We start from the raw sequence: 27,730 nt of genomic DNA, 5'->3' as shown, positions 1-27,730 counted from the left end.
GGTTGCACGGTTATGTCCAGCCAGGTGATCAAGGCAAGAAGCACTCTGTGGGTGTGGAAGAAAGGAAAGATGTGTACTCTGGGGCTGAGGAAGCATTCAAACTGGATTCTGCTGCTGTTTCTCCAGAGATTGGATCCCATCACTGTGCCTTACCACCCAAAGCACTTATTTCAGTAGGTGCCACGTTGGGAAGTTCTGCTTGTCATCCTCTGTTACTTGTTTGAATGAAGATCTAGTGTCTTAAAATTTGTGTTTGTATAACATTAAGAGTCAGGAAGAAAAGGGTGTTTTGGTAGAACAACTGGAAGATTGTCTCTTCAACAGAAAATAGGTATTGCTATATTAGAAACTTTTTTTTTCTTCTGGGGACTTTCCTAATTCACACTGGGGAAATGGAGCTTCTGTAAAACACAGAAACCAAGGAATGCCGTGGAGTCTGTTTGAATACGTGGGCACCAAACTAGATGCAATGCTTCTTTAAAATAACTGTCTTCTTCCACTTATGCTGTCACTTGATAGACTTGTTTTCCAAAGAAATAGTAAGACAGTATCCAAAGACATGGTGTAATATCTACAGGAAAAAAATGAAAGGAAGATTTTGGTAGTACCAGCAGTTTCTTAGCTCAGATTTACCTTCGTGCTTTCCTGTTTGGCACTAACTCAAATAGCTCTAAAATGTTATCTTTTTCCTTCCCTGACAATTTAATGTGTCATGGAGTTCACTAAATGTTCGCTTTCAATTGCAAATAGTTTTTTCCTATTTGCAGTATGATCTTATGATATGAAAATATGCGGTCTAACCAAAAGACAATAATTCAACACACTGCTCATTTGCTTTGGGGATTCAAAGGCACTGTGCACCATGGGGCTTAATTTTGGAAGGTTGCCATCAGTCTTTCAGACATAGGCAGTAGGAATAACTGTTTAAAGGGGGAGAAACTTTTGATTTTATTTGTTTTGCTTCTTGAAAAGTCTGCACTATCATGAGTCCTCTTCATAGAAAGCTGTGGCGACAGTTCAACCAAAACACTCCATTGCCAACTCTGCTGTTTGTAGTAATAATGAGCTTTGTGTAGTCTTGATAGAAATCAAAATTGCTGGAGATGATGGGGCTTAGCAGAGTACATGTGTATCTTGTTTTTAAATGTAGATTGAAGATCTATTTGTAGGTTTGCTGTAGTCTTGACATTGGAAGCCTGACCTTTCCCTGCTCTGCTAGCTCTGGGATCACAGCTCCGTGTAACCAGTAATAGTGAATCCAGTAATTTCCTATTGTTACTAAATTGGTGATAGGTGACTTCTACAAAAAACAAAACTTAGTCCACTCTCAACTTGACTTGTGACCATCTGAGTTTCTATGTCACAGGTAAGCAGAAAGTTTGCAGTTTGTAAGGTGAAGAACAAAATTTATTTCCTTAGAGAAATATTTAGGGAGAAGCATCAGCATTCTATACTGAAAAAATAGGTTAAGTGGATGAAATTGCTAGCTGAAAGGGGTGAAATGTGTGAAGTGTAAATGAGAATATAGGAAATGTGACAGAAAAGATGGACTCCCAGTATCAGTACAGTTTGTAAAATAAGTCCTGTTCTGCTGAAATCACGTACCCAGTGCTACTGCAAAGGAAGTGGAGGTAGAGGTTGGATGCTGTTTTCCTAAGCTCATCTAAAATGGGTTGGATTTGAAATTTAGCTTCACTGGCATTGTGAGTATTTGGAGTTTATTCACAAAGTAGTGGCAAAGTTGTTAAAAAGATGTAGAAGCCATCTGCTGCTGAGTTTTCTGAGTGTGGCTGCCTAGTTGTTGCACATACGTTTTGTTTTTTTAAACTAACTTTACTGCTGCTAGTTTCATACTGTTACCTAATTTTGTTGCCTGACTTGAGAACAGGATAGATACATATAACCCAGCTTCAAGCCTTCCTTTTTTCCTTTGTTACTGAGGGCAGTTGAGGCTCTTCTTGCTTATTCCTGTGTTTTGAGAGATGTCTCCTAAGTTATGAAAAGGAATCAGATGCCTCAAGTGATTTTCTCTTCTGTCTTCAGTGAGGACTGAATGCACTGGCATGTCTGTGCTGAAGTCTGCAGTGGTTCATGCCATGGATACTTCCTGAATTCAGGTGGTCTTCTAGTTTATCTTCTTTGGGACTGTAAAAAATATGTAAATATGTCAAACCACACCTTCCTGCCATCCTGTAAATAGAAAAGGGCAGGGCAGGTCTCTGATGAATGATTTATTTAAATCCTTGAAATGTATGGTCAAGGCTATCTAGCAATGCAGGTTTTAATATAAAAATCTTTATGAATTCCTCTCTCCATGGGAGTTGTTAATTTAATCTAGTTTTAGATGAAAAATGCACAATTTCTTGAAACACACTGGATTAGCAGGGCCCTGCATAATAATTTTAAAAGTCTGAATTGCTTGAAAAATCTGCAGTTTTCTGTTAACCAAGCAAGGAGAGCACCAGTTACCTGGGCTGAGGTGCAGACTCACTGATGCCCTTGAGAAGGATGCTTATGGTCAGAGCTTCAGACTTGCAGTAACAAACTTGAAAACGGAGAGCAGTTGATACCTACCTGAGGCTTAACCTTGTTTGTCTTAGTGCTTGGAGGTATCATATCATCACTTCACTGCTGGAAGTAAAGGTTATTATGTATATGCCAATATTGGGGGTTGAGGAGCTGTTTCACTAGACTGTTGAACACAGTGAAAATAAGCATCAAACAGTTCCAAGAAAAATTGAGTGTAAACTATTGATCCAGTTGTTTGGAGCAATAATGAGAAAAAGTAACTTGGTATGGTGCTTTATCTGGGTGGCATTGCTCTCCCAAAAAGGCCAGACAGCTTTGTGAGAGCAGAGGGGTGTATTAATAACAGGCCTAGTTCTGAGCTAGTGGTTAGCTAACAAGAAAGATTTAGTTCCAAGAAGTGTGAGAGAGATGAGGAATTTCTGGGTAATTTACAGGCTTTGCCAAATAAATATTGAACCCCTGGGTTGGTCTTATCTACAAAGGTAATTTGATGCTTAATTAAAAAAATGGTTATTGCTACATTTTTAGGAGGTTGGTAAGATAGTCTAGTTTAAGAAATCTGAAGCAGGATGGGGAACAACGAAGTGATAGATATTTAGGACTTTTTAGTATTGGGGAGGTGCTGAATGTTGGTGCTGTATGGTTAAAAAGCAGGAATTAGACTGGTGCAGTAGAGGACAGCAGAATACCCATGGGTACCTAAGGAAATAGATGTTTTATACTACTTATTTTAGGTCTGATGAAAACATTGCATCTAAACAATTTGTATTACTTTTTAATTGGTAACAGTTTTATTCTGGAGTGCTCACAACATGCTCCAAAGCATTTTGGAATTGGCGGTAAAGGACTTTCCTGAGATTTTTTGTATTTACTGTCTTTCCTCACCTCCCATGTAAACCTGTGGCTCTTTGCTTTTGAGAGTTATGTACTGAAAACCTTGAACTTTATTCAGTTATTTTCTGCATTGTTTTAGAGTAATGATAGAGTAATAATGATAATCAAAATCTTTTGATTGCAGTGATTTCTGTAATATGCAAAAAGAGTCAGAAGGATGACACTTTGACTTTTGCAATTTTTGGCTCAATAAGAGATAGTTACCAGATTTTTTGGACTCTCCGGGTATTGGTAGTGGTTTCTGGAAGTCCTGCAGAAGCTGTGCTAGTATCTGACTGAATTAGACCTCTGTGCAACAGCTTTGAAGAGTAAAAGTAGCACCTGCAGTTCAGTTGATACAGAATATGCTGCCTGGTAGGGAGAGTATTTGTCCTGCTTCTCCTTTGGAGCTATTCAGTGAGCAAATGTCAAGTATGTTGGCAGCCTAGGGCTTTTCAAAGTTAACTATGAGTTACTTCAGCTTGGATGTATTCCTGCAGTTGTAGTTAATGGGTGAGCTAGCCTATGACAAAACTCTTTTTCTGTAGCTAGATTGATCATGTAGCCCAAAGGACATTGAAAGCTGGGGAAGTGAGTTGGTGGAAGAGTAGTTTTGTTTTGGTTTGGTTTTTTTTGATTAGTGTATTGGTTTAACATGTTTTCCTGAAAATGACTACATTAACAAGATGCCTAGTTCCATTCATACAGAGAGCAGGCATCTAAATAGGATTAAATCAAACCTGTTTAAGTTAATACATTCATACTTTGTGGGAAATTAGGACATTTGATCATGATAGTGTAAAAACTGAAGCCCTCAGTAGGATTTAAAGTAGTAAAAATCCCTTTCATTTCTTTTCCTTAAGAAAAGTGTTCCTGCTTAAGTGTAAATGAAATGTTGCTCTAGTTCACTTTATCTTGACTCAGAGTGGTTTGTTACCTGTCCATAAAGATTTCAAAAAAGGCACTTCATGCCTCTTTTTAAGCTTGAACTAGTTTTGCTTTCTCTCATAATCCCATTTTAGCTCATGCTGCAGGAATGGGCTATAATACAGTGGCTTTTTGTATTCAGACTGCATTAAAGCCAGAGATACATCTATGGAATAGGCTGTACTGGAAAGAAAACCCGACTTGAAGTTTGTGGCTGATGACAGGTGGATTTGCAAAGTACATCTGAAGAATGAGACTGGTGTTGAGGCTGTGTGTTGCCTTGGTTATGCCTTGTCCTGGCAAACTCTGGAGCTGGATGCAGCAGTCTCCCAGGCAGAGTTGTACTGTGGATGCTGAAGTCCATATCCTTGTGTTCTCATAGTGATGTGGGGGTCATGCTGGTAATGACATTTTCATCACGTTTTAGATACTCCTTTCAATCTTCAGGCACTCCAAGTACTTCTGGGGTTTCTTAGTCCAGCCACCCTCCCAAACGAACTGTTAGAAATGGATGAAAGGCAGCCTAGGATTTCAAGGGCTTTTTCTCCAAAAAGTGTGCAGTGAGAAATGAGTGCAGGTGGGAGTGGGATAAAACAAAACAAAATGAGCTGCACTTCATCCCCTGAAGGCTAGGACTGAAATGTTCCCTTCATTTTTAAAATGACACAAGAGACCATCTGAATTGCAAAACTAGCCACACAGCTGCAAAGCCTGCATTTGTATGTGGTTAGTAATGTTTTTTGTGATATGTTAATGACTTAATAAAAGCTATTAATGGATTTTATCTGGACAATAGTTTGAATTTGAATGCTAGGTTAACACATGTTAGTTGTTAATTTAAACACATGTTAATTTAAACAAGAAAGGGTTTAGATTTTTATAGCAATAGAATTTGTGGGTGTCAGTAACCATGATTTAGTCTGCAGTCAGAGACAAATGTGACTCTTAAAGAATTCATGTGATGTGAAGCCTTGAACTATTGACATTGCTCCTCAGGTGCTCAGCAGTAGCTATGTAATGATTTTGCTTTGACCCACTGTTAACAAAAGTTTTGACTTTTTGACAGATACATACCTAAAACTGGAAGATGTGACCCGTAAGTTTAACAAGCCCTGCATAATGGATGTAAAAATAGGTCAGAAAAGTTATGATCCTTATGCTTCAGCGGAGAAGATACAGCAGCAGGTCAGCAAGTACCCGCTGATGGAAGAGATTGGCTTTTTGGTTCTTGGAATGAGGGTAAGAACTCCTTTTGTCTTCACTTTGTTTATGATCAGGCCTCTTGTCCCACACCAGGTACAGCAGTTGGTTTTCTTAGCAAACAACAATCCTCTTGAGTTTTGCATTAATTCTGTGTTACCTGAATGTCTTGGTAGTGCTGGTATCAAGTGTTGTGTGAAATCTGTTCCAAAGCACTGCTCTGGTTCAAAACAATTATTTAACTTGGCTGTGTCCATTAGGGCAAGCTATTTGCAACCTGGGCACTGTATATGTATACAAGAAACTGAATATAGTTGCAATTAATTTTTCACCATCACAACAGATATTTAAAGTTATTAAGGGGATTTTTGTGTTTTTGTTTTCTTTCAGGCTTATATCAGAGATTTGCATACTGAACCAGTCTTTCTAATAATTTAATAATGAGCTGTATCCTCTTCATTTTTTATCTTGATACTCTATTTTAAAATAAAAATAATTTTACGTAATTTTTCTTAGTTACTCTTAGGGAAGAGTAAGCAAGCTCTCAGAGGTGATGCATATAGCTGTGAACAGCTGCTTATGTTTTGTATTTTAAAAAGCTTTCCATCAGAAAGGAAACTTCTTTTGATATTTAGACACTAAAGGAGTGGCTGTCAGGGGAAGGTTACTTGGGCATGCAGACATCCCTATTAACTCTTAGTACTCTTAGAAATACTAAGAGTCAATATGTGTATATTAACTACTTTAAAACTTCAATGTAAAGAAAAGCTGTATGGAACATTTGTGGCTCAGTAAGAGAAATGTGTTCCCGAGCTCCTGGTGGAATTCAAAAGTAGTTTTGTTTTTTTTTTTTTTTTTTCTGCAATGACAGGTACAGGAATAGATTTCTTTTTGATTTGAAATTTATGTATTTCTTCTCACACACAAAGCCGGGGCTCCTCAAGCTCTGCATCAACATGCATAAACAGCTGGAGACTTTGATAAGATTCCCCTTTGCCGTTCAATAGCAACAGCAGCCAGACTGCACTGCATTATTGTTCAAGATAATTCTAATAGCTCTAATGTTTTGTGCAGAACTGCCCAGCCTCCCAGCCCTTAACTCTGCCTTGAGATAAGCTGCTATATAAATTACAGTGGTCATGAGTAGTAATTATGTAAGCCTATGAGCAAGAATGTGGGAGTTAAGTCAAAAAACAGCCAGTTTGGATGGAAAAGGAAGGTTGGAGATTATAGTTTTGGATTTGGCTGATGTTATTATGTAACCTTTCTTATCTCATTTATTAAACAATGCTTCATGTCCTTTGTTTCATGATGGTGCAAAAGGAATGATTGATTCCTTCTGTGGTATGCTTGTGACTGTTGTTTCTAACATTGTCACTTACTTGTGTCTTTGTCCAGTTGCAGAACTTTTTTCAATCCCCTAATTCAGACTGGATGTATAATGATGGTTCTCCCAAGTAGTGCAGTTTTCCATCCAGGGTTTAACTAGATGAGATTTGGATTTTTGCCTTTGGCACCCAATTGTGTGTTGGAAGTTGTTTTTTTCCCAAGAGAATTTAATAGGTTCCTCCTGCCCTCATACAGCACTTGGCAAAATCTGAATTCACAAGGCATGTTCTCTGCTTCTTGATTATGGCTTGTCTGCTTGCTTTATTTTTGCAACATTCTGGCCATACTACATGGATGTGTACTGCCCAGAACAGCTCACATGCTGGATGAAGCTTGTTCCTGTTTACTGGACAAAACATGATGTAACAAGGAAGTACAGGGGTTAGGTTTTAATCTTTCCACTGAGTATTTTTTTTACCAGAAAAGTGGGCTTGCGTGGTAAATTTTTACAAGACCAAGAAGGAGAGAGCTAGGAAATACAGAGAATGTAGCTATGCTTTTTCTAAAACACCTATAGTATAAGTTCTCATAAAGAGATACAAGCAAAAAAGTGTTATAGGTGGGGGTTTTATCCCAAAATCTATTTACAATGCATTTTTACCCAAAAGGGTATTGAAACAGCTTTTTCTTATGCATTGGTAAAGAAGTAGTCATCTGTTCATATGTAAAATATGGATGGTGTGTCTCTGGTCTAGCCCAGCATCAATTTATGTACACAATTCTGGCATTTGACCTGTGTTTAGCTTAACACACTGAACAGACAGAATAAATGCATGAAAACACATTTAGAAAGCACAGTTATTAAAATAACATTGTTTAAAAACATAATTCTGTACTTAGTGGAGATGTTAATTTCTCTAACAGATGCCCCTGGAAATGTCCAAGGCCAGGTTGGACAGGACATGGAGCAACCTACTTTAGTGACACATGTCCCTGCCCATGGCAGGGGATTGGAACTGGGTCCCTTTGAAGCCAGATCGTTCTGGGATTCTGTCAGAATGGACATGATTTGTTATGAAAGTAGTTAGACTTTATATGGAAACTGGGAGTCTCAGGTACTATTGCAATAGCAAAAATACAAATTGTAATATGGTTTCAGTAGTAGACATACAAACAGGTAAGAAATCTCTTTGCAGCATGGGCAATGTTGCATGCAGAGCATTCTGTTGAGTACAAGCACAATGTGTGGGCTGTGCTCTCATTTCAGATTCACAGTCCTTTTGGAATCCACAGTTTCCAGATTCTGCAGATCTTCTTTTGTTTCCAGGACATTGATTGCAATCTCGCTTACGCTGAAATATTTCTGAAACACTTTTTAAAAACACAAACTGGTGATTATGTAATTTTACCAGTATAATCCATAATTGATTTCTATTGTTTGTGCCTGTGAACATGCAGGCAGTAATGTATAATAATCAAAGCTGGTTTTACAAGAACATTTTTTAATCTATAGCATTTCCAAATTGACTGTAACTGACTCTATGAGGTTTTTATGAACTCTTTCTAGTATTGTGATAATATCTAACAAGATTTAGGAGGAAAGTTATAAAAGTGTTAAATCTTGCATCTAGTGTTCAGATTCTTCTACACTAAAAAATTAACAAAACTGGGGTTTTTACATTTATAAGTCTAATTCAGGTTTTGATGTTTAAGAAAACAGGAAGACAAAGCAAAGCAAAACCTAAAAGAAAACCAAAAAATCCATGAAATGACAAATAAATAAACAAAACACTAACCCAAAGAAACCTACCGGAAGCCCTGGAAAAAAACAAAAAACAAAAAAAAAAAAAAAAAAAAAAAAAAACAAAAAAAAAAAAAAAAAAAAAAACACTTCCAAGCTGGAGCAGGTGGTCTTTCATTACATAAAATAAATTTATTCTAATGAGATGCTTTGTGGAAGTTCTGGGATCCTAAAATTACTGTATTAAGCTGTTTTTAAGATGATTCATAATTTAATTGCAGCATTGTAGTGTCTTTTATTTAGGAGATTAATAGCCTGCTTTTTCACTGAATAAATGTCAACATAATTTCATTCTACAACTTACTTACGTAAGGACTTGACTAAAACTGTATATGGACTGTCAGAGCATTTGGGGGTGCCCTTAGTCATGTGAAGGACTCAATCCAAGTAGAACAGAGGAAAAAAGAAGCAAAATGGACAGTCTTGGTAATGAGGGAGCAGGGAAGCATCCTTCCTGTGCTGAATTTTCAAGGCAGCAGCAAGCAGACGTGTGTACTTTCATCACCTGTAGTCAAGCAACAAGAATTTAAGTTAAACGTAAAAATTAGAGAATGAGATGTTTAAATAAATGGGTTTGAATAACTGGGCATGCTTTCAGCAGTATGGGTAATGTGAGAGTGTTATTATAAAGCAGCATTATCAAATAAGAGAGTGGTTTTTAACAAAAATTTTTCCCTTGGTTATTTTTTTCTTCAAATATTTGCCTTTCTTTTTGAAAAAGAAAAAAATAAGGCTTGCTGAAACTCTTAAGTCTTGCACCATGGCAGGATGAAAGTCCTGCAGAGAAACCTGGGTTGCTTGAACGTGAAGGGAACATGTATTTATATTGGGACAGGCATGGGGTATGGGCAGAAGGTGTCCAGGCATGGGTGTGGGTCTTGGCCTGGCACCAGGGGGGTCACTGCAGAGCTGAGGGATGGATGCCATTATTGGATGTGCCTAGATGAGCTGGGGTTTACCAGTTTTATCTTGCTTACCCCCACTTTCAGCTTGTGGCTCCAACTTTGGTAGTAGCTGGTACTGACCTTCAGGTGCTCTCAGGAGTGCAGAGGTGCCTTGTTGTAAAAAGAAACTTCTGTCTAACGTCTAAACACTTGCACACTCCTACCTATATGTGACTGTTAGGTGTATTTGCAGAAAAAATCTGAGGGGTGGGAAGCTCAGCCCTTGGCCCTGTGAAGTCTGGGTGCCTCAGCATCAGAGCATGTATCTTGAATCTCTGTGTCCTTGCTTAGGACAGCATATCCCAAACTTTCATTGCATGGGGCATGCAAGGGAGCAGGGATGGGCACAGGGAGCTGCACAGGAAGCTGCTTCCCAGGTGCCATGGGGATGTCAGTGCCCCACAGGTCTGTATTGTGCATGTTGCCAAGTCAATCCTCGCTCTCCAGGTGCTCTGTAGTGTTCCACAGGCCTGCTCAAAATAGGCTGGGATTGTTTTTCCCAGTTTCAGTGATGTGGATTAGCAGATACTTTTTGCAGATGTGAAAGAGCTCTGCGAGTTAATGAACAGGGATTTTAATTTGTGCCAGCACTATCTCTCCCAAATACTTCTTAAGATGTATTTAAATTGTACTTTCTGGAAGTCAGGGAGTTGCCACAGTGAGTATTTGAACTGAGCGTGTACATTTTTCTGCCTTACCGTGGATGTTGGTACTGAATTACCATATATAACATTTGATACCTGTTTGCCTTCAGTTTAATGTCCTCAAGCTGAAGAGGCAAGCTTTCCAAACTCTGTATTGAGACCTGAGACCTTCCAAGGGTTGTGATTTTTTAAAGACTGTGCTGGACCAACTTCTTATTTTAATTTAAGGTTTCCATCAGTCCAGAAACATCACATAAAGGAACTGTAACTGAAAAAAGGGTACAAAAAATAAGGAACTGTAATTGAAAAGCATTCAAAAAGCTGTTTTTGGTGTGTGAACAGCACTGACTGAACACCTCACAGGGAGACAAAAGCCAAGTGCAGGTTTATAACATCTGAAGATAATTTCCCTCAACAGTTAATGGTCTGGATTTTTTCATGTGCTGCCCATACAGAGTCACTACTACAGCTAATTGTAGACTGCACCTGTTAGCTTGCTGGATTCCAGAGCCCTTTGTCCAGGAAGCTAACTGAGTGGGTGCCACTTGGGATGGATTTGAACACATACAAAGGATCCCAGCCAATTCATTGAACCCTAAGTGCAGATGTATCAGGGGTGTGTTAAAACCCCAATGAACCACATGTGTACATCCAGGAGATTCAAACCCTCTATATAAGCAAGGTCGGGAGCTTTTATAAATACAGTAAAGGAGCTTTTGTCATATGGATTTCTGAGAATACTGTAATCTCTGTCTACAACCATGACCCACTAATGTAATAAGGAACTACATGCAGGCACAAGGAGAAGCCTTTGCACTTTGGCTTGCAGAGCCAGAACAACTCTGATCTTGCATAGTAAGAATATATAAAAATGGCTGATGAAGCAGGAGGTTTCTTGAATGCAGTGTTTTGCAGCTCATACAAAGAGTTTTCTTTGTTTTGCAGTCTGCAGGAAACCTGCTGGTGTGTACAGAGCAAACATATAAGCTGTGGCAGGTGGGCAAGAAATGAGATTTTCCTGTCTAAGAATTTCTTTGCTGCCATTAAGGTTACAGATCTGACTTGTCACTCTGACAGAAATGGGCTAGTACAGATAGGTGCAACAGCAGGGATACAGAAAAAGCTTGGTTCAAAGGCAAAATGTCATTTTGGGAAAGATTAATGGCAGATGATTGGTGGTGACCATATGAACAAAAACGTGGTAGAGCAAGAAGTTTGTCAAATAGGAAGTTGGTTTTGCTCCTCCAGCAGAGTCACCCCTGTGTTTGCGTGGATGAGGGTGGAGCAAGGGCTGGTGCCAGATTGTTTCTGTTTGAGCTTGGCTTTCAGCTCCCTTGCTTTCAGAATGGGGTGTAACATATCTCTATTTGAGTGAGGTTTTCCAGGAATGTTCAGTCAGTCTCTGCCTGCAATTGTGTAGAGTCTCAAGGTGGTGGCAAGAGACAGTTTTTGTGATAATGCAAAAAAAATTAAAAATTTACTGTGCTAATGTTGTCCTTTAATGCTACTGGCTGCAACCAAGCCTCTTGGTGACAGAGGGCCTTCTGACTGCACAAGGCTGTTAAAGACATACATTACACTCTGGGTCTGGGACTTGGTGCTTTGTCACTGTTTTGTGTAGTTAAAAACGTGCTATGAATGCAGCATGCACATCTGCCTTGATTTATAAGCTATATAGAAAGATATTTGGGGAATGGTTTTGTTCAAATTATGAGAAGAGGTGGAGTGGCTTCTTGGGAAGCCCAGTTCAGAAGCACAGGGTCTGATGTGCTGCTTCAGGGTTTCTTTGGAAAACAAAATGAGCTTGCAGATCTTAATCAGCATGTTTGAGCTAGTGCCCATGTCACAGAAAACTGTAGCTCTTGTGGGAAGAGATAAGGTTCTGGTAAACAAGATGATTTGGTCAGGTACTGCTGCAGTACTGATGCCTGCAGAAAGCTGCCCCATGTCAACTACAGGAGAGTTCTTAATATCCTTAAAATGCAAGCACAGCTAGTGAAAACTTAGATGTGGTCATCAGACTCTTGGTACTCTTTCTAAGCAATATTATTATTTATTTAACTGCCTTTGACTTGTAGCTCTTTAAAAAGTTTTGAAACTTCTGATATGTTTTTGAAGGTTACTTTGGTACCTGAAGTGTTTGCATAAGTACTCTTTGGGTTTCTGTGTTGTATGCTGTACTTCATTCATGTGCTTTGAAAAAAAAACCCGGCAAAATGTAAGTGGAGAAAAATTGCTGTTCTTGTGAAACCAAAATGACAGTCATCAGATGCAGTTTTAGAGTAAATTATCTCTGCTATGGCCTTCTTAATTTCATAGACATGGAGGCCTCAGTTTCTCCAAGTATCATAAGTGTAAGGTGTCTCTGCTGCTGAGTGAGTTCAAACATTTAGACTTGCAGCTCTTTATTTTTTTTTTAGAGTAGTGAGACTGCTCCTTCAGTTCATGATTTAAAATCAGTTTCTACAAACTATGATTTAAGAATGAGTTAATTACTTCTTTTTGTCAAAAGCTATTTGAGACTGTTCTTCCCAGCTGCTTGGCAAAACAGGAGGTGGGGATCTGTGTAATCATACTGGATTTATTGTTGTTTGGATGGGGAAGAGACATTTTGGAGTGGTGGGCTGTAATGAAAATAGGGAATTCTATTTTCTTTATTTGATGCTCCTGTACCGTTTCTTTTTATTGCTGCTGTTTTCACTGTTGCGGAATTTATTGTTTGGCTTCAGCAAGAATAAGACCCCAGAGGAGAGATGAAGAGCAGGCAGCTAAAGGGAGAGTAGGGTGGTGGATGAGATGGTTGCCACAGGGATGGGTGGTCTGAACAAGTGCCAAGCACCAAGTTCCTGCCAGACACAACTGCCTGCTTGGTAACACTATTATTTCTGCAAATAAAAATGGTCTGTCTACACTCTCATAAATTACACTTGGCCTTGCTGCCTCTCCCATTTCTTCTGTGGAAATACTTTAGTGTGAGAGAAAATATGTCTATATGTGAAGCAGTTTTGAATTAAGTTTTTTAGCTTGTACAATTCCTGATATGGAAAAAACTGTACTTATATGAGTTGCCTTCCTTTCAGATGAGAGCTGAAGTACTGCTGGGTGCTGGAATCGGCTTTTGCTTGGCTGCTGCCATTTATTTAGTGCAGCCTCATTTGTGCTGACAGTTGCAGATGTCTTATGGAGCTGTGCCTTGGTGGTCGCATACAGTAATTCTTACTGTTTTGCTCTTACACTTAATAGTTTTATAGTTTTAAGAACTCAATTGCATTGAAATTTTTGTTTTGTTGTCTTACTGATTTAACAGCCGCAGTAAGGAGTCTGATAGTTTCAGGTCTCAGTTGTGATTTGCAAGGCCTTATAAAAGAGCCCCCTGTAATGAGTACATTGCTTTTTGCCACCATCAGGATGTCTCTAGCGCAGGAAAGCTGTAGCTTGGAGCCCAAGGGCTGAAGGGAGAGTTTTAGAGAGCACTACAGTGCACTGCTGGGCACTGCAAGAAGCTTAAACTTCGAGGGCTAAATGTTTTGTGGCTTGTCTGTGAGGTGTCTCTTGCTCTGCAGAAATACTGGTGGTTCAAAATACATAGAGTGCTCCCTCCTTGCCTCTTTCAGGTGTACCATGTGTCTTCAGACAGCTATGAGACACAAAACCAGCACTATGGAAGGAGCTTGACTAAGGAAACAGTGAAGGATGGTAAGTAAGGGAATTGGGCTGTCAGAACTCAGTGTGCTTGGAGTTTTTCATTTAAATATTCATTTATGGAATCGTATGGAAAAAGTAGTTTGGGTGTTCCTGTTTTAAAAGTCCTTTTTTGTCCTCATATCAGATGGGTCTTTGGCTGTTCCCTGTAGTATTTGAGCTGCCCGTCAGTCTGAAATTAAGCATGCAGTTGGCTGTGACAGCACTGCAGACTATAGGAATTTCCTCCTCACGTCTCCTTTACTACTAATAAGGTGGAGAGAATTTTAGAATTCAGCTTCTTTGCAGCTTTGAAATTATAATGAAGTAGAAATCTTCTAAAAGTATGACATGGTTTTATTATAAATACATTTTTTTCTCTAGTTGTCTTCTGTGATTATCTGTTTTCTATTAGAAAGCTACTACCAAAGCATCTTTCAGTTTAAGTCAACCCACATGTTGCTCTACGTTAACAATTAATAAAAATGCTGCCATCATGGGGCTGTTCAGTGATAATTATTGTAAACTAGTTATTAGTTGATACCTGCTCATCTGTCCCCTGCAACGGACAGAAGGTACACACACAAACACACTCATAATAACAAGCTGCTTTGAGCCTCTTTGTGCCTGGAGAATTTAATGGGTCGCTGCCCAAAACTGTCCAGACACTTGTTCATCTGACCTGGGAGCTGGAACCGTGTTCATTTACTGTGTGCCTGATACATTTACTTTTACATACAGCCCAGGCTGTAGTATTACACAGCAGCTGATGTGACTGAAGGTCTCAGAGCTCTTAGGTTCACTTTGGGTTTAGTTATAATTGCCTGAACAGAAACTGCCTGAATGGCATCTATTCCTTCAAATAAGAACTATTCTCATCCCAAAAGAAAAAGAAAATTGTTTGTTTTCCATTCAGATTTGAAAATAATCCCAGTATGTGTGTATTTCTTGCAGGCATCTCAAAGTTTTTCCACAGTGGGTACTGCTTGAGAAAAGATGTGGTAGCTGCCAGCATTCAGAAGGTTGAAAAGATTCTGGAGTGGTTTGAGGGCCAGACGCAACTCAACTTCTACGCAAGCTCATTGCTGTTTGTCTATGAAGGTTCTTATCAAGTGACAACCGTGCGCTTGAGTGATGTCACCTTGGCAGAGAAGAGAAGAGTACCCAAAGGCCTGTTATCAGGTGGAGATGTATTGGAGTATAATAATAATATTCATGTAATAAATTCTACAGAGAATGGAAAAATTGAAGCCTCTGTAAGTAAAGGCTTGTCTAAGTTTTATGCACTTCACAAAAAGGCGTGTTCGAAGGGGCACCACAGTCAGCTCTCGCTAAAAGTTGAAAACTCAGAGCAAGACAATGTGTGGAAAACCAGCACATGCATTACACAGGAGCACCTGAATGGAAATGTTCTACCCCAACTGGAAAAAGTTTTCTATCACATGCCAGCAGAGACCAAGGAAAGTGCAAATGTTGAAGTCCGAATGATCGATTTTGCTCATGTGTTTCCTAGCAACACAAAGGATGAGGGCTATATTTATGGTCTGAAGAATCTAATCACAGTACTGCAAAATATTTTGGATAACTAAATTCTTTGCTATGTTTTTTATTGGGGGCCAATGATAAAGAGCAACAACATGAAGAATTTCTGCACTTGTAATGATGTATTATAACTGGGTTTGTATTGTTCTATATTTTATTTGTCTTTGTACTTTTGGTAGAAGGGTTTAACTTTTTATAATTTCACTCAGGAAAAATATTGATAGTTAATTAGGAAGTGTGAAAGGATGAAGATACTTGAGATAAAGCAGGATAGGTAAATTAATAGAATGAAATGTATGTGGTTGGCTTAAGTCAAAGGACTACCAGAAGCAAGGGTTATGTTAGTTCCTGTAATGACTTTAGCATAGATTACATTTTTGCCCATTTAGCCTTGACACTGAGCCACATCTCCATTAAGAGGTGTTTAGAAAAAAAATTGAAAGTTGTAAGGTGGAGGATTGATGTCCTCAGTGCTGCCCTTGTGTTTACTGTATTTGAATAACTGGAGTAACTCTGCTTGAAGAGAAATCCTGTTCTGTGTCAGCAGTCTCACCCGAAGCCAGTGCATCCCAAAGTGCTTTTCCGTGTCACGGGACTATATTGTTGTTCTTTCAGCCCTTCCCCCTTTGTGGATGTCTGTAGCTGATGCTCACCACAGATGAGCTACCACGTAATTTGTGTTGAGGTGCTAAGAAAATGCTGGAGTACAATACCATAACAGGCTTAAACTGCACAACTTCTAAAGAAGCTGTTTGTTCCTAAGAATGAGGGAAAGAAGGAAAATGCAAGATGTTCCAGGAACTAATTTGGTTTAGGAGATTGTCAGTCTGTTAATGGTGTCTGATGCTGTGATTAAGGAAAATGTCTCACTGTTGTTCTCATGGCCCTTCTCCAACGACATTGCTTTAAAAAGCAAACTAGTAGAATGGGGAAACAAGTGTTTTGGGCAAGTCTCTGCTGGCTGTAAGCCACTTGCATTTTTGCAGTGAGCATTTGATGCTTCAGCTGCTGGGGAGCACTGACTGGAACCACAAGCAATACAGGTGGAGGAGCCTCCTGCAAGATTGTTCAGCCTTGGAGCCACTAGCTGTACCACTGTTTGTGCCAGTGGAGCTGTGGCCCTTCCATCCTGGGCTGCAGATACTGCAGGTTTCTTTAATGACACACAGGCAAGATGTGTAATATGAAAGCTGTCCTATTTCCTTCCTTATCACAAGAAAATTTCAACTTTTGTATGGAATACTTGAGATCAGGATGATGTATGCAAAGTAGTTTTGGTGTGTCTCTCCTCTATGCTGTGTAGGTGGCTGTGCTGCCATACATATTACAGTGAGCTATATGAAAAGTGGGAATGGACAAGTCTTGCCATCCCTAGATAGAGCAAGATTTTAATGTTTAAAACATTTCCAGGGTGAAAATGTTTTAGAATGGGTTTGGTCATTGGAATCATACATCTTTTTCATGTGGACTTAGTGACCCTGTGGCCTTGCTGCTCTCTCTGTATGATGTTCTGCACTATGCACTCAGCTGTGTACACATCTTGACAAGTTCTTCATTGGACATCTGTTTTCTACATGACAGAGATTCATACTTTTTCAAGCAAATATGCTGTTTTAAATAAAGCTGAATTTTTAGCTGTGTTTGAGAACTTGGGTTAATTGGGAGAAACAGGGTATTACTGTTGTGTAGAATTACATGGTTTAAACTTTAGAGCTCATATTTGCCAATATATTCAAGATTGAAACCAGTCTTTTAGTAATATGGTGTTTTAGAAGTAGGGAAAAAGGGACTTGCAGGAATGGTGAGACCAGCATGTTGAAAATTTTATGTGAAATACAGTGGAGTCTGATGGGGAAAGTACCAGGAAGAGAGGGACTTTTTTTCCTACCTAGTATTTCTCTTGCACCTTATAGTTAATATATTCCCAACTTTCTGTGAATTAATTTAAGCCATATCCTAGAAAGTTTGTGGTTTTGTTTGCTTTGTCACTGGTTTCTCTGTTAGGATTTTGTTGTTCTATCCCCTAAATAGTCAACACGAGAGTAGTCCAGACTGATAGTGGCCTTGTATGATAAAGTTACAAGGTTTTATAGGAAAATACAGGCAAAAACATTTAAATATCTTTATTTTTGTCCTCTGTAATTCATCTCTTCTGGATTTTTAATCCATTTTGTACCAGAGAAATGAGGCATTTTCCTCAAGTCAGTTATTGGAAAATGATTAGTATGCACTTAGTACCATGCACTCTCCTGTCTCAGCTTTAAGATACTTGTCCTTGGTGTTTGAATGCTCTTTAAGTATTGATTATTTTGTTGGCTATGGCAGTATTTGTAACATGCCCGGAATATTGTCAACCTGTCAGAATATTTTAAATAAAAAAATGTATCATGTTTTTTGTACCAGTAGTTATTATGAATGTATTACTGATAATTTAAAATGTAGCTTGAGTAATAATGGTATTTTTCATTGGAAATTATGTAAATAAGGCTTGCCGTGGAGATCTTTTGGGCATAGTACCAGCTGTGGGTTTGAGCCTGCAGAGGCCTTATATTCACACTGTTCTTGGAGATTTTAGACTCTGTGTGTCTAGGGTCTTGTGTCTGAGCCAGTTGTTTTCAGTTACAGTTGGAAATGTATTCACAGAAATCGTTAAACAGAATACACAATTAATCAGAAGATGAAGAGGGAGACAGTGGGTCACTGAACTGATGCCCACTCTCAGTGACTGATCTCCCTCCCTCTCAGCAATGCCCCTTTTGTTCTCTGGACAAAGTATACAGGACAGGCAACCATTACATGGAAATCTCTACAGGAATGTTTACCAGGCTTGTAGGTGTTTATGGCCCATACAACAGTGGGTCGCTGCCCCAGGCTACTGTGGTGTTAGCTGGGTGCTAGGCCTGCTGAGAAAACTGATGATTTTAAGCAATAAGAGTTGGGTTTAGCAGAGCCAACTCTCGAAAAGGAAGAACTCATGCAGCATCGTTACTCATGGGCTCTGAGAATATTGGCTTCTGAAGCCTTTCTGTCTAGGTGATGTGAGAATTTTGCCTAGGCTTACCTAAGGGGAACTTGAGTTCTATAAAGTTTTATGAAAAGCATTTACAAATGTATTTTTGAATATAGGTGAAATTTGTTGCATAAATTGCATTGGAAGTTACCATACCACTATGAAATACTTAAATAATTTAATTAGTTTTATGAACTGAACTGGAGACTTTGTGTAGTTGTGATTCTGATGAAACTGTTTTTTCTTCTGTAATGCATAACCAGAGCGTTCTTTTCCATAATGCACAGTTTCATGGAGAACTTTTAAAACTACTGAGTATCAGTTTCCCATTAATTTAACAGTGTGTATTTTCTTAAAATATTTCAGTGCACGTGATATTGTAAGTAATGTTAACATGCTACAACTCTAGAACCCCAGTAGAACTTCCTCAGCTTCAGAGAGCTCCTGATCTGAGTCTGGATTGTGCAGTTTAAAATGGGCCTTGGCAGGTGTAGCAGCAGCAGTGGTGAAGGAGTGGCATCACCTGCACTGGCCATGTCAGGTGTGCAGGCATGTTTACATTGTGAACTTAAAATCATTGGACTGATTTGTTCTCTTCATGATGGGAAGTACAATCAAATATATGAAGAAACTGGAAGAGTGGAGACTCACATCCACACTTGTGTTTAAAGTTAGGATTATCCTCCTAATTTCTTTAGGGTTTTTTTTTCCCTACATGCACTTTCCTCCCGAGTGCCCTTGCCACAGGTGCCATCATGATGGAAATTTGTATTTCCTAAAAAGCTTCTGCCCCATAACTCCTCTTGAAGTGCTGCTATTGACAAACGCCGTAAGATGCTTCAAATACTGTGGGAGTACACTGTCTCCTGAAAGAGCAGGAGTGGCTGCTGGTGGACAGCATGATTTGATGGTAGACTGGATCATAGGCTTTGTGTGAGTTCTTTATTCGTGAGTTGAAGTGGATGTTTTGGGGGCAAGGTGTGTGACAGCTGAACTGTGTGGAGTTTTCCTTCCCTTACTGCAGTTCAGGTGGAGGTGTGGGTTTAAGGAGGTAGTACAGCAGAGAGCAGTGAGAGTTCCTAAGGAGCCCTGAGCAGGACACTGGATCCATTGTGTAGCACAAAGAATGGCTGTGGGTAAGATCCAAAGGCTGCTGATCTTCAGGTGTCCCACAGAAAGAAAGTGTTGTGCTTATTCAGTGGGTTAGAACAGGGTGTTATCTGGGAAGTGCATTCATCACCATAGTCATGGGCCAAATTGTGTCTGTTTTTCATGTTCACAGCAATCTTTATATGGAAGCTGTAGCAGAAGATTGTCATCCAAAGGGCAAGTATGTTTGAAAGGGGAAAATAAGCAAACTAAGGGTTGTACTGAAGAAAACATGTTTCAATAAATATCTTTTACTCTGGTCTTGTTCAGTGGAGATGGGCCTTGTGGATTTGGAGTTTGTTACATGATGCTGACTAGCAAAGAACAAACATACTTCAAAGTACCTTAGTTTGAATGATGTACATTGGTTCAAAAGTAGTTATTTCATAGGTCACTTTTTAAAAAAAGAAAGTAACTTGCAAATATGATGTGTGTTGCACCTGATTAAATGAAACTACAGTGCACAAAGGCACTTTAATCCTCTGGGAACTGTACTGGAGCGTAGATGAAACCACTGCACCTGATGCTGTGTTGTTAATAATTTTTGAGATTTAAAGTTCTACATTCATTATGGTCGATGAATGACTGTGTCTAGTCTAGTCTCAGTTTCTTTGATCCAGATGTCTAAAGCTGCCCTTCAGTCTCCTCTGATCTGTATGTGTTTGTAATTTCATTTGCTATTTTCTGACATTCTTGGACCACAGGGAGTATATTTAATATTACCTGTGTTTATTTTATAGAACATTGTACTGTGCTATCTACCAACTTTTGTAACTTAATTATTAGTGACATTTAGGGTCATTCTAATAGCTGTATACTTGGCAAATTATTAAAATTTTCTGCAAGTTACTTGCAAGTATAATTTGTTTCTTTTAAATACAAGAAGATTGTTGAGAAAAAGTTGACTATTACCTGCACTGATGAATCCTTCTTTCTTTTCTTCTTTATTTCTCCTTTTTTCTATGCTCTCTATAATGTGTTTCCCTTGGATTTACCAGGTTTGCTTTCACCATATTTTTGTCACAGCATCCATCCATTGCTTGTTGGGAATACCTGCTGGGTACACAAGAATCATCTCTAACATAAAAAAAGAAATGCCACAATCCTTTAAACTCATCCTGGAAAACCCTTAACAAGAGGCTGTGTATGTACAAGTCCTTTTGCATCCAACATCAGGTCCCAAATTCTGAAAGCATGCAGGAACAGCCTTAGTGCTTCACTTTTAAGTTGGTTTGGTTTGGAGGGGGGATTATGCTGGGAATTTTTGGGTTTTTTTGTTGTCAATGTGCTTGTGTATCACAAGCTTTCTAAATGTGTTCAGTAGTTTTAAGTACTGAAGTACCATGACTCTATGCAGCCTTCCTTCCCATGCTCTAGAATTGGAAGAAATGATGGAGTGAGGCTATAACTGGCAAAGCCACAGTATTGTGAGGATGAAGGGGTTTTTTGTGTTTTGAATATAAAAAATGAATAGTGGTTATGCACTGAAGAGTCTTGTAAAGAAATCCCCATTTCTTTGTTGTTTTAAAGAGAAGAAGGAACCACACTCCTTCATTGTCTTCTCACATCACTTGTCAGGGTTGTTGCCTGGCTGGGGGTTACTGTCTCTGTTCTTCCTTTCACACGTGTCCTTTTGAACAACTGCACGGTGAGACAGGTCGGGGAGCTGATGCAGCTGAGAACTGCCTCAGACTAAGAAAATGCCATGTGGGGAGGTGTGGAAAGGAGCTGGGGAGCTGCACGGAGCTCCCACATGGGGACATTCCATCCAGGATGGACACGGGGTTCAGGCTGTTGGGGACAAGCCAACCTGCTCCTCTTGGTGCAAAGACCTACTCGTGAGTCTGCTAGCATAGCTCTTGTGTGTGTGTTCCACTGCCTCTGTGCACAGCGTGACTGATGCCTGGCAGGTGCCAGATGTTACAGTACCCCCTGTCTGACACTTAAATTATTAATTTTCTGCTGTCTTGGCTTCCTCAGTTTGGCTCATTTTTAGGGAGAGTAGTGCCTCTTCTTTGTGGAGGAAAAGGTGGGCTGTGGGACAGGAATGGGTGTTAAAGAATGGATTCAGTATAGGTAGGTCAGGGCAGCTGCAGTGGAGCTGCAGGTTGAACTCTGGGGGAGCCTGGGGCCAGAGGCTGTGACATCCTGACCCTCTGCTAATGAGTGGCCCAGGGACCTGGCCAGGGGACCAGACACTGAGACACAGCACGAGTGGAGAACCTCAGACTTTTGTGCCAGACTGTGAGGGGATAAAAGCCAAGGGGTTCCTTTTTTGGGGTCCCTCCTTAAAGGAGCTAGCTGGAGTTGTTATTTGGTTATGTGGTCATTGTACCAAGATTAAATTATTTTAAGAATTTGAATGTCTGAGACTCTACCATGGGAAACCTGGGTCCAAGCCCATAAGGGAACCCGGTGTGTGAGTGTGGGGTGCAGCTGCACAGGGACCTTGGTCCAGCTCAGGTGGTGCAAGAGTGACTGTCAGAGTGGTCCTGGATGCTCAGAGGGAAGTTTCCTTATGGAATGGAACAGTGGAATGTCTAGAGAATAATTTAAAAGTCTCACCTTTAATATCAAACATTTCCCTTATCTCCTGTTGCTGCTCTGCTGTTTTTGCTTATACTTTTCATCTTTCTTGCCATCCCCAAATGTAGACTTTCTCTAAATGTAACTGTAGTTTTTGGTTTAGGCCAGCACAAGATTTGAGGATAAATATCTAGAATAAGAACTGTAAAATATCTGCCATATACACATTTTCCTCTGGCCATCTTTACGCTTCCTTTGACCTTGAACAGAGCAAATAAATCCTCCTGTGTGTTGTGCAGTGTATCTGAAGGGCAGTCACCTGTTGCCCTGGATGGCAGTAAAGGATTGGCACACACTTTTTGGTTGATAAAGCATACGGAGGAACTGAGTTCAGTCCATTTTTCCATAGCTATATAAACTGTAATGTGGCTGGCAATAAAAACTTGATTTTTTAGCAGTTTCAGTGGATATAAATTGGGCCAGCAGATGGGAAGCTGTCAAATAGGTACTGTGCCCTAGTACTAATTTTACAAAGTTACTTCTCAAAAGAATGAAATAAACCTGGAATAGCTACAAATAAAATGCTGACATCTTGGGCAAAATGAACCTTTTGTTTTCAAATACTCTGATACTCAAATACTGGTGTCTCATCAAAGATATGCCCTTAGGCTTCCCCAGTACCTGTTCATATATGTTTGTAGGTAGGAGGGATTTATTCCCAAAAAAACATCATGTTCCATAGCAATCAAAAACTCTTGGGAATTTGTTGTGGGTCTCTATTAAATCCAAGCAGAAAACTGTTATGCTACGATTTAAATCTGTAAAGGCAATGGTCCTCTGTTGAATATGGTCGAATTCCAGCTTGAATACTCAAGTGTGTCTTCACAATACTTAAGGAAAGCAGAGCTGGCTGGGCCATCATGTGAGATCATACAACCTTGTGATAGGTCTGGCCCTATTTAAATAATTTTCATTGTGGTCTCAGTTGTGGATGGAGCATGTCCCAGGACACTGCTTGTTTCACCCGGGCACATTTCATCTCCAGATCAGGTTGGTGGAGTGCTTCCCTCTGTCATTTTCTTCCTATACCATGAAACATTGAGATTAGGCCTGTCCTCCCTGTCCTCTTTCCAAGGTTTATTCCAAGTTCTTTACTTTTTTTTCTGTTCTTTTTGTTTTGATTTGTTTTGTTTTTAATTCTCTTTAAAACCCATCTGGGGAAAAAAAACACCCCAAAGCAGCATTGCAGCATTTTTCACCTGTGAAGTGCCATGTAATCTCTGATGGCAGGCAGCACTGCTCTCCTTAGTGTGTAACAAAAGTCCAGAAAAACCCATTAGACTACAGATGTTACCATGGGTTGAAGTAATTATTATTAATACTGTATTGTACAACCTTCTTTATAAAGGAAAATAATGTTTTTGTAAATAGACAGCATGGCTTCTGGCTGGCTGTTTTTATTTCTTTTAAACCTGACTTTTACTGAACTTCAGTATTAAAACCATTGTTTAAAAAGTATCTAAGAGACATATCGTAATTGCTTCTATCAGTTAGAGTGTTTCATGATCTGTATGCAGAAGATACAGATGTTCTGTATGCAGAAGATTCACTGCAGCAGTGAAGTGGGAAAAGATCAATCCAGGCATCAAGGCAATAGTTACCATTTGCTTGGATCTAGAGCTGTATTTTTATGAGTGTACTAGTTTGAAAACAAACCAGTGAGACATTCCAAGTCAGAACTACAATTTAATAAGAAAAATGAAAATAGAGGCAGAAACCACTGGTTTAAACTGACAGTCAGGATACAAACTGATACCCTGTTGGTCAGGGTGGTGGCAGCAGTCCCATTAAATGGTGGCTGCAATCCTGTTGAAGTGATAGATGTGGTTCTGTAGAAGTGGTGACCCTGTAGAAGGGTCTGGTCTTCCTCTGAAGGTCCAGTGGTGGTTATTGAGCTTGTTCTCTGAGAATCCAGTAGGTAAGGCTGCCCGTGGTGTTCCAAACCTCAGATTATATCCAGGTAGGAATATTTGGGTCCTCCCCTGGGCGGAGCATTTCACAGTGGGATGATGTCATTTTCTGAGTCATGCAGTGAGATTAGATGGCCCCTTAGCAAATGATATCTCCCCCAAGGGAGGTATCAGGTATGTGTCATGGAAGAGATAAAGAACACTGCCCTACTTGTTTTTAACACCTTATGCAGAGGGTGATAGAATACATACTTCTGGTTACATCTTGCATTGTAACCTAAGACAATTTGCTTGTAATTATCATTGGAAAGCTGGGCAGTTCAGACAAACTTTTCTTTCCATTGCAGTGTTTAACAAATTAAACCAAACCCATGGCCCATACATAACACTTGATTAAATTACAGTTATCCTTAAAGTTAATCAAAACTAATATAGCCAGATTTTTCACTCTAATTAAAAAGCAACAGTGCACACACTCTGTGAGAGTCTTCTGAAACAACCTGAAGGTTTTCAAGCAGCTCAGCTCAAGCTATCTCCAAATCTTGGAGCTGACATACCTAATGTTAATGCTAATGACAGTTTCTAAGTTTGACCCAAGCTCAGCATTTGCTTGCTCATGAAGGAGAGGTACTCTCAGGGAGTATAAAATGCACTCCTTTCAGGGAAACAGTTCAGTGGCCTTTTCAGATTAATTGTGCAGTGAGAGAAGAAGGCAAGTCTCCAGTGCAGCACTCCCCCTCAGCCAGGACTCCTACAGAATTCAGCCCACTGACTGGAACCACACATTGGAATTTAATCAGCTGGAACTCACAGCTTCTTCTTACCCTGCCTGGAAGCTTTTTGAGTCAATTTTTAATATTGGTACCCCAACCTTTGGAGTTAGGAGGCTACAAATCTCTCCCCTGGAATGGTGTTATCTTGCTGGAGGCTGATAACCAGCCAGGCTTTGTCACAGCTCAGCTTTCACATCCACTTGCTTGGGGCATGAGCAGAAGTACCAGTATATTAACACTATTAAAACTCTGCCTGGAAAAATAAAATAATGAATTGTTTGATTTTCAAAGGCTGGTGTGCCTCTAGGAAAATAGCAAAGACACAAGTCCTGAGTACACCCTTGATTTGCATTTCTTTACTGAGTCTTTTCACTTTAAAGGCTTCCACCTCACCTGGTACCAGTGCAAAAGCAGCTGTGCTGTGTTAGAGCAGTCAGCAGGACAGGCAGGGAAGGCCAAGAAGTGAACCAGGAGGTATTTGTAATGAAAACTTTTCCACCAGGAAAGGAAGGTTCCACTTTTATTAATCAATTACGTTAGCTTTGCTTAAGTGAAAATATCTCCATAGAACTGCAGAATAAATAGTCAATTAAAGAAAGGGCTGGGAGAGAGAACCAGGCTGAAGACAATAAGTTAATTTGCAGAGAACTGGGCATTCTACCTTAAAGAAAAGTGCTTTGAAATAAAAGAAATTTAACAAAAATAAGAGTTTCTACACAGCAATACAGCATAACAGTGTAGTAACAGAAATTCTGGTCCTATTTTGGCTCAGTGCCTCTCAGCTTGTCTGCTTCCAGAATTTCCAGTGACCCTCTTGAGATTCTTTTCTTGCTTCAGGGATTTTTTTCTTTTTCCCTGTCTTTCTTTCAACAGGAGCTAAATTCACTACCAACGGACAGTGTTGAATTCTACCACTGGCACATTCTTTCCAAATACTTTAACAGCTGCTCAGGCTTGTGCAACCCTACACTTGGCAAATACATCATGCAGCTTTCTTACACACAGAGAATAATTGGAGGTTTTGGGCTGACAGTATCTTCTGCATATTTTGTGCCTGCCAGATTGGTGGGGAGGCCTTGGAGTCTCCCAGGTTCTCTTGCACTTTCTGGCACTTCTGCAGCCCTGGCCCCATTCTTAGTGAGAGTGTTCATACCTCACTAGCACAGGTTAAGAAACCCTGGAATGGTTCTAGATGAACACCTGCCAAATTCCTGGCAGAGATGCCTACTCGCCATGGAGCTTTTAGCTTATGACCTGCAATTATTTTAATTAAAAATTATCAGACATAATTTTTATTCCATGCTAGTGATGATTTTTTTCCCCCACTCAGATGCGTGAGCTGGGCTCTGCATCCCTCCAAAGCCTTTGGAAAATGTTGTGTATTTGTGTTTCAGCTGTGGGATATCTTCAGGTTCCAGGTGAGACATCCTAAAGTCAATATTCCAATTACCTGGGGAGGAAAGGACAACACTCATTCAGTCCTTTGTACAGCATTTAGATTAAAGTGGAGATTTGGTTAAATAAGGCTAAAATTTTGGCTTGTCAATAGTAAGAGTATTTGGTGGAGCTCCCATGATGCTCCATACTCTGTGTTTTGTGTACAGACAGATGAGGACAAAAGGGGGGGTTTGCTAACTGGGCTGCTGTAAACCTCCCTGCATTTCTCTCTCCTGATGGGAGATCTACAACTATTTTCTTTGCAGGCAACAGCTGAGATACTGCCAACAATAAGGAGAGCTGCTCTGCCTCCATAAATGCTGGAGACAGTTCATTAAGACTGACCAAGCCAGGTTTACTACTGAGTATCTGTTGGCTTTATAAATGTCCATTAGAGAAACCGATCTATACGTGAATGGGATTATCTCACCAGATGTGGCAAAGTAATAGAGCTCTTCTATCAGTGGATTTGTGGTAAATACTCTTTGGAGTAATTATTAATTACTACTGATACATAGGAGCACTTTCCCAAGGGGGCATGTTTAAGTGCAATGTGTGGCTGGCATATATTAGTAGGAGCTTTGGTGCCAGCAGTGAAAATCTGGGGCAGTGGGAGTCTTATTGTCACAGCGGCTGGGAATTGCAGGGAAAATTTCTTCTTGCTGGTGAAAACTTGAGAGAATTACTCACAGCTCCGTCAGCACTTGCAGCAGTGTTTCCAAGCTGGCTCCAGCAGCAGAAACTCTGGAGGGAGCTGTAAACTTAGTGTTTCAGCACAGCTTCTCCTTTTTATTTTTTTTTTCCTCTCAGCTAAAATGAAACTTTAAAGAGGTGGCATGTTGGACACTTGAAGGTAGATATATTTTTGAGTGATTAATAATGAAATAATTTTACTTAGCCCTGCACCTATTTGCTTCAAATATGGTCACTGAAGTCTCTGAACACAATATTCACCTGTGCCTTTGCTGGTCAAGCTTTAGTGGTTTTCATCTGTGTATGAGACCACCTCTGTTTTCTGTGATGGGTATTAGTTTCCTCTGGAATAGAGAAAAAAGTGGATTAATAAAAATACAGAATATAGACAGTGGGTGTGGATTTTTTTTTCTTTTTCTTTTTGGTAATTTTTTTTTTTTTTAATTTGGTAATTTTCTTAATTTTTTTTTGGATTGTCATGGCTTTTGCGTGCTTTTGCTATTTTTAGAGATGGTGATTAGGGGAGGGGATGGTTAAATTTAAATCAGAGAATGTGCAGTAATCTTGGTTGTGGTTTTGAGAGTCGTGTGTCAGCCCCCACAGCTGCCCCTGTTCTGGGGTTTCAGCAGGTGACAGTTGTTGATGGTCACAGTGTCAGTAGCAGGGGTCCTCATCATACCCATTCCTCAAATTTTATCTTAT

The 27,730-nt window shown here is 39.7% G+C and overlaps 1 protein-coding gene across 1 annotated transcript in view; it reads left to right on the top strand.

Moving 5' to 3' along the window:
* Nucleotides 1-17,869, top strand: part of IPMK (inositol polyphosphate multikinase) — a 36,133-nt gene extending 18,264 nt beyond the window's left edge. The window contains exons 4-6 of the mRNA XM_062496147.1: nt 5,396-5,568; nt 13,862-13,943; nt 14,883-17,869. Of these exons, the coding sequence (XP_062352131.1) occupies nt 5,396-5,568; nt 13,862-13,943; nt 14,883-15,517 (890 nt within the window). The 3' untranslated portion in view covers nt 15,518-17,869. The remainder of the gene's footprint in view (nt 1-5,395; nt 5,569-13,861; nt 13,944-14,882) is intronic.
* Nucleotides 17,870-27,730: the final 9,861 nt, after the last annotated feature.

The sequence above is a fragment of the Cinclus cinclus genome, chromosome 7 (assembly GCF_963662255.1).
Source record: "Cinclus cinclus chromosome 7, bCinCin1.1, whole genome shotgun sequence".
Taxonomy (NCBI): domain Eukaryota; kingdom Metazoa; phylum Chordata; class Aves; order Passeriformes; family Cinclidae; genus Cinclus; species Cinclus cinclus.
Note: the sequence above shows the minus strand (reverse complement) of the source record. Positions and strands in the feature narration are given on the sequence as shown.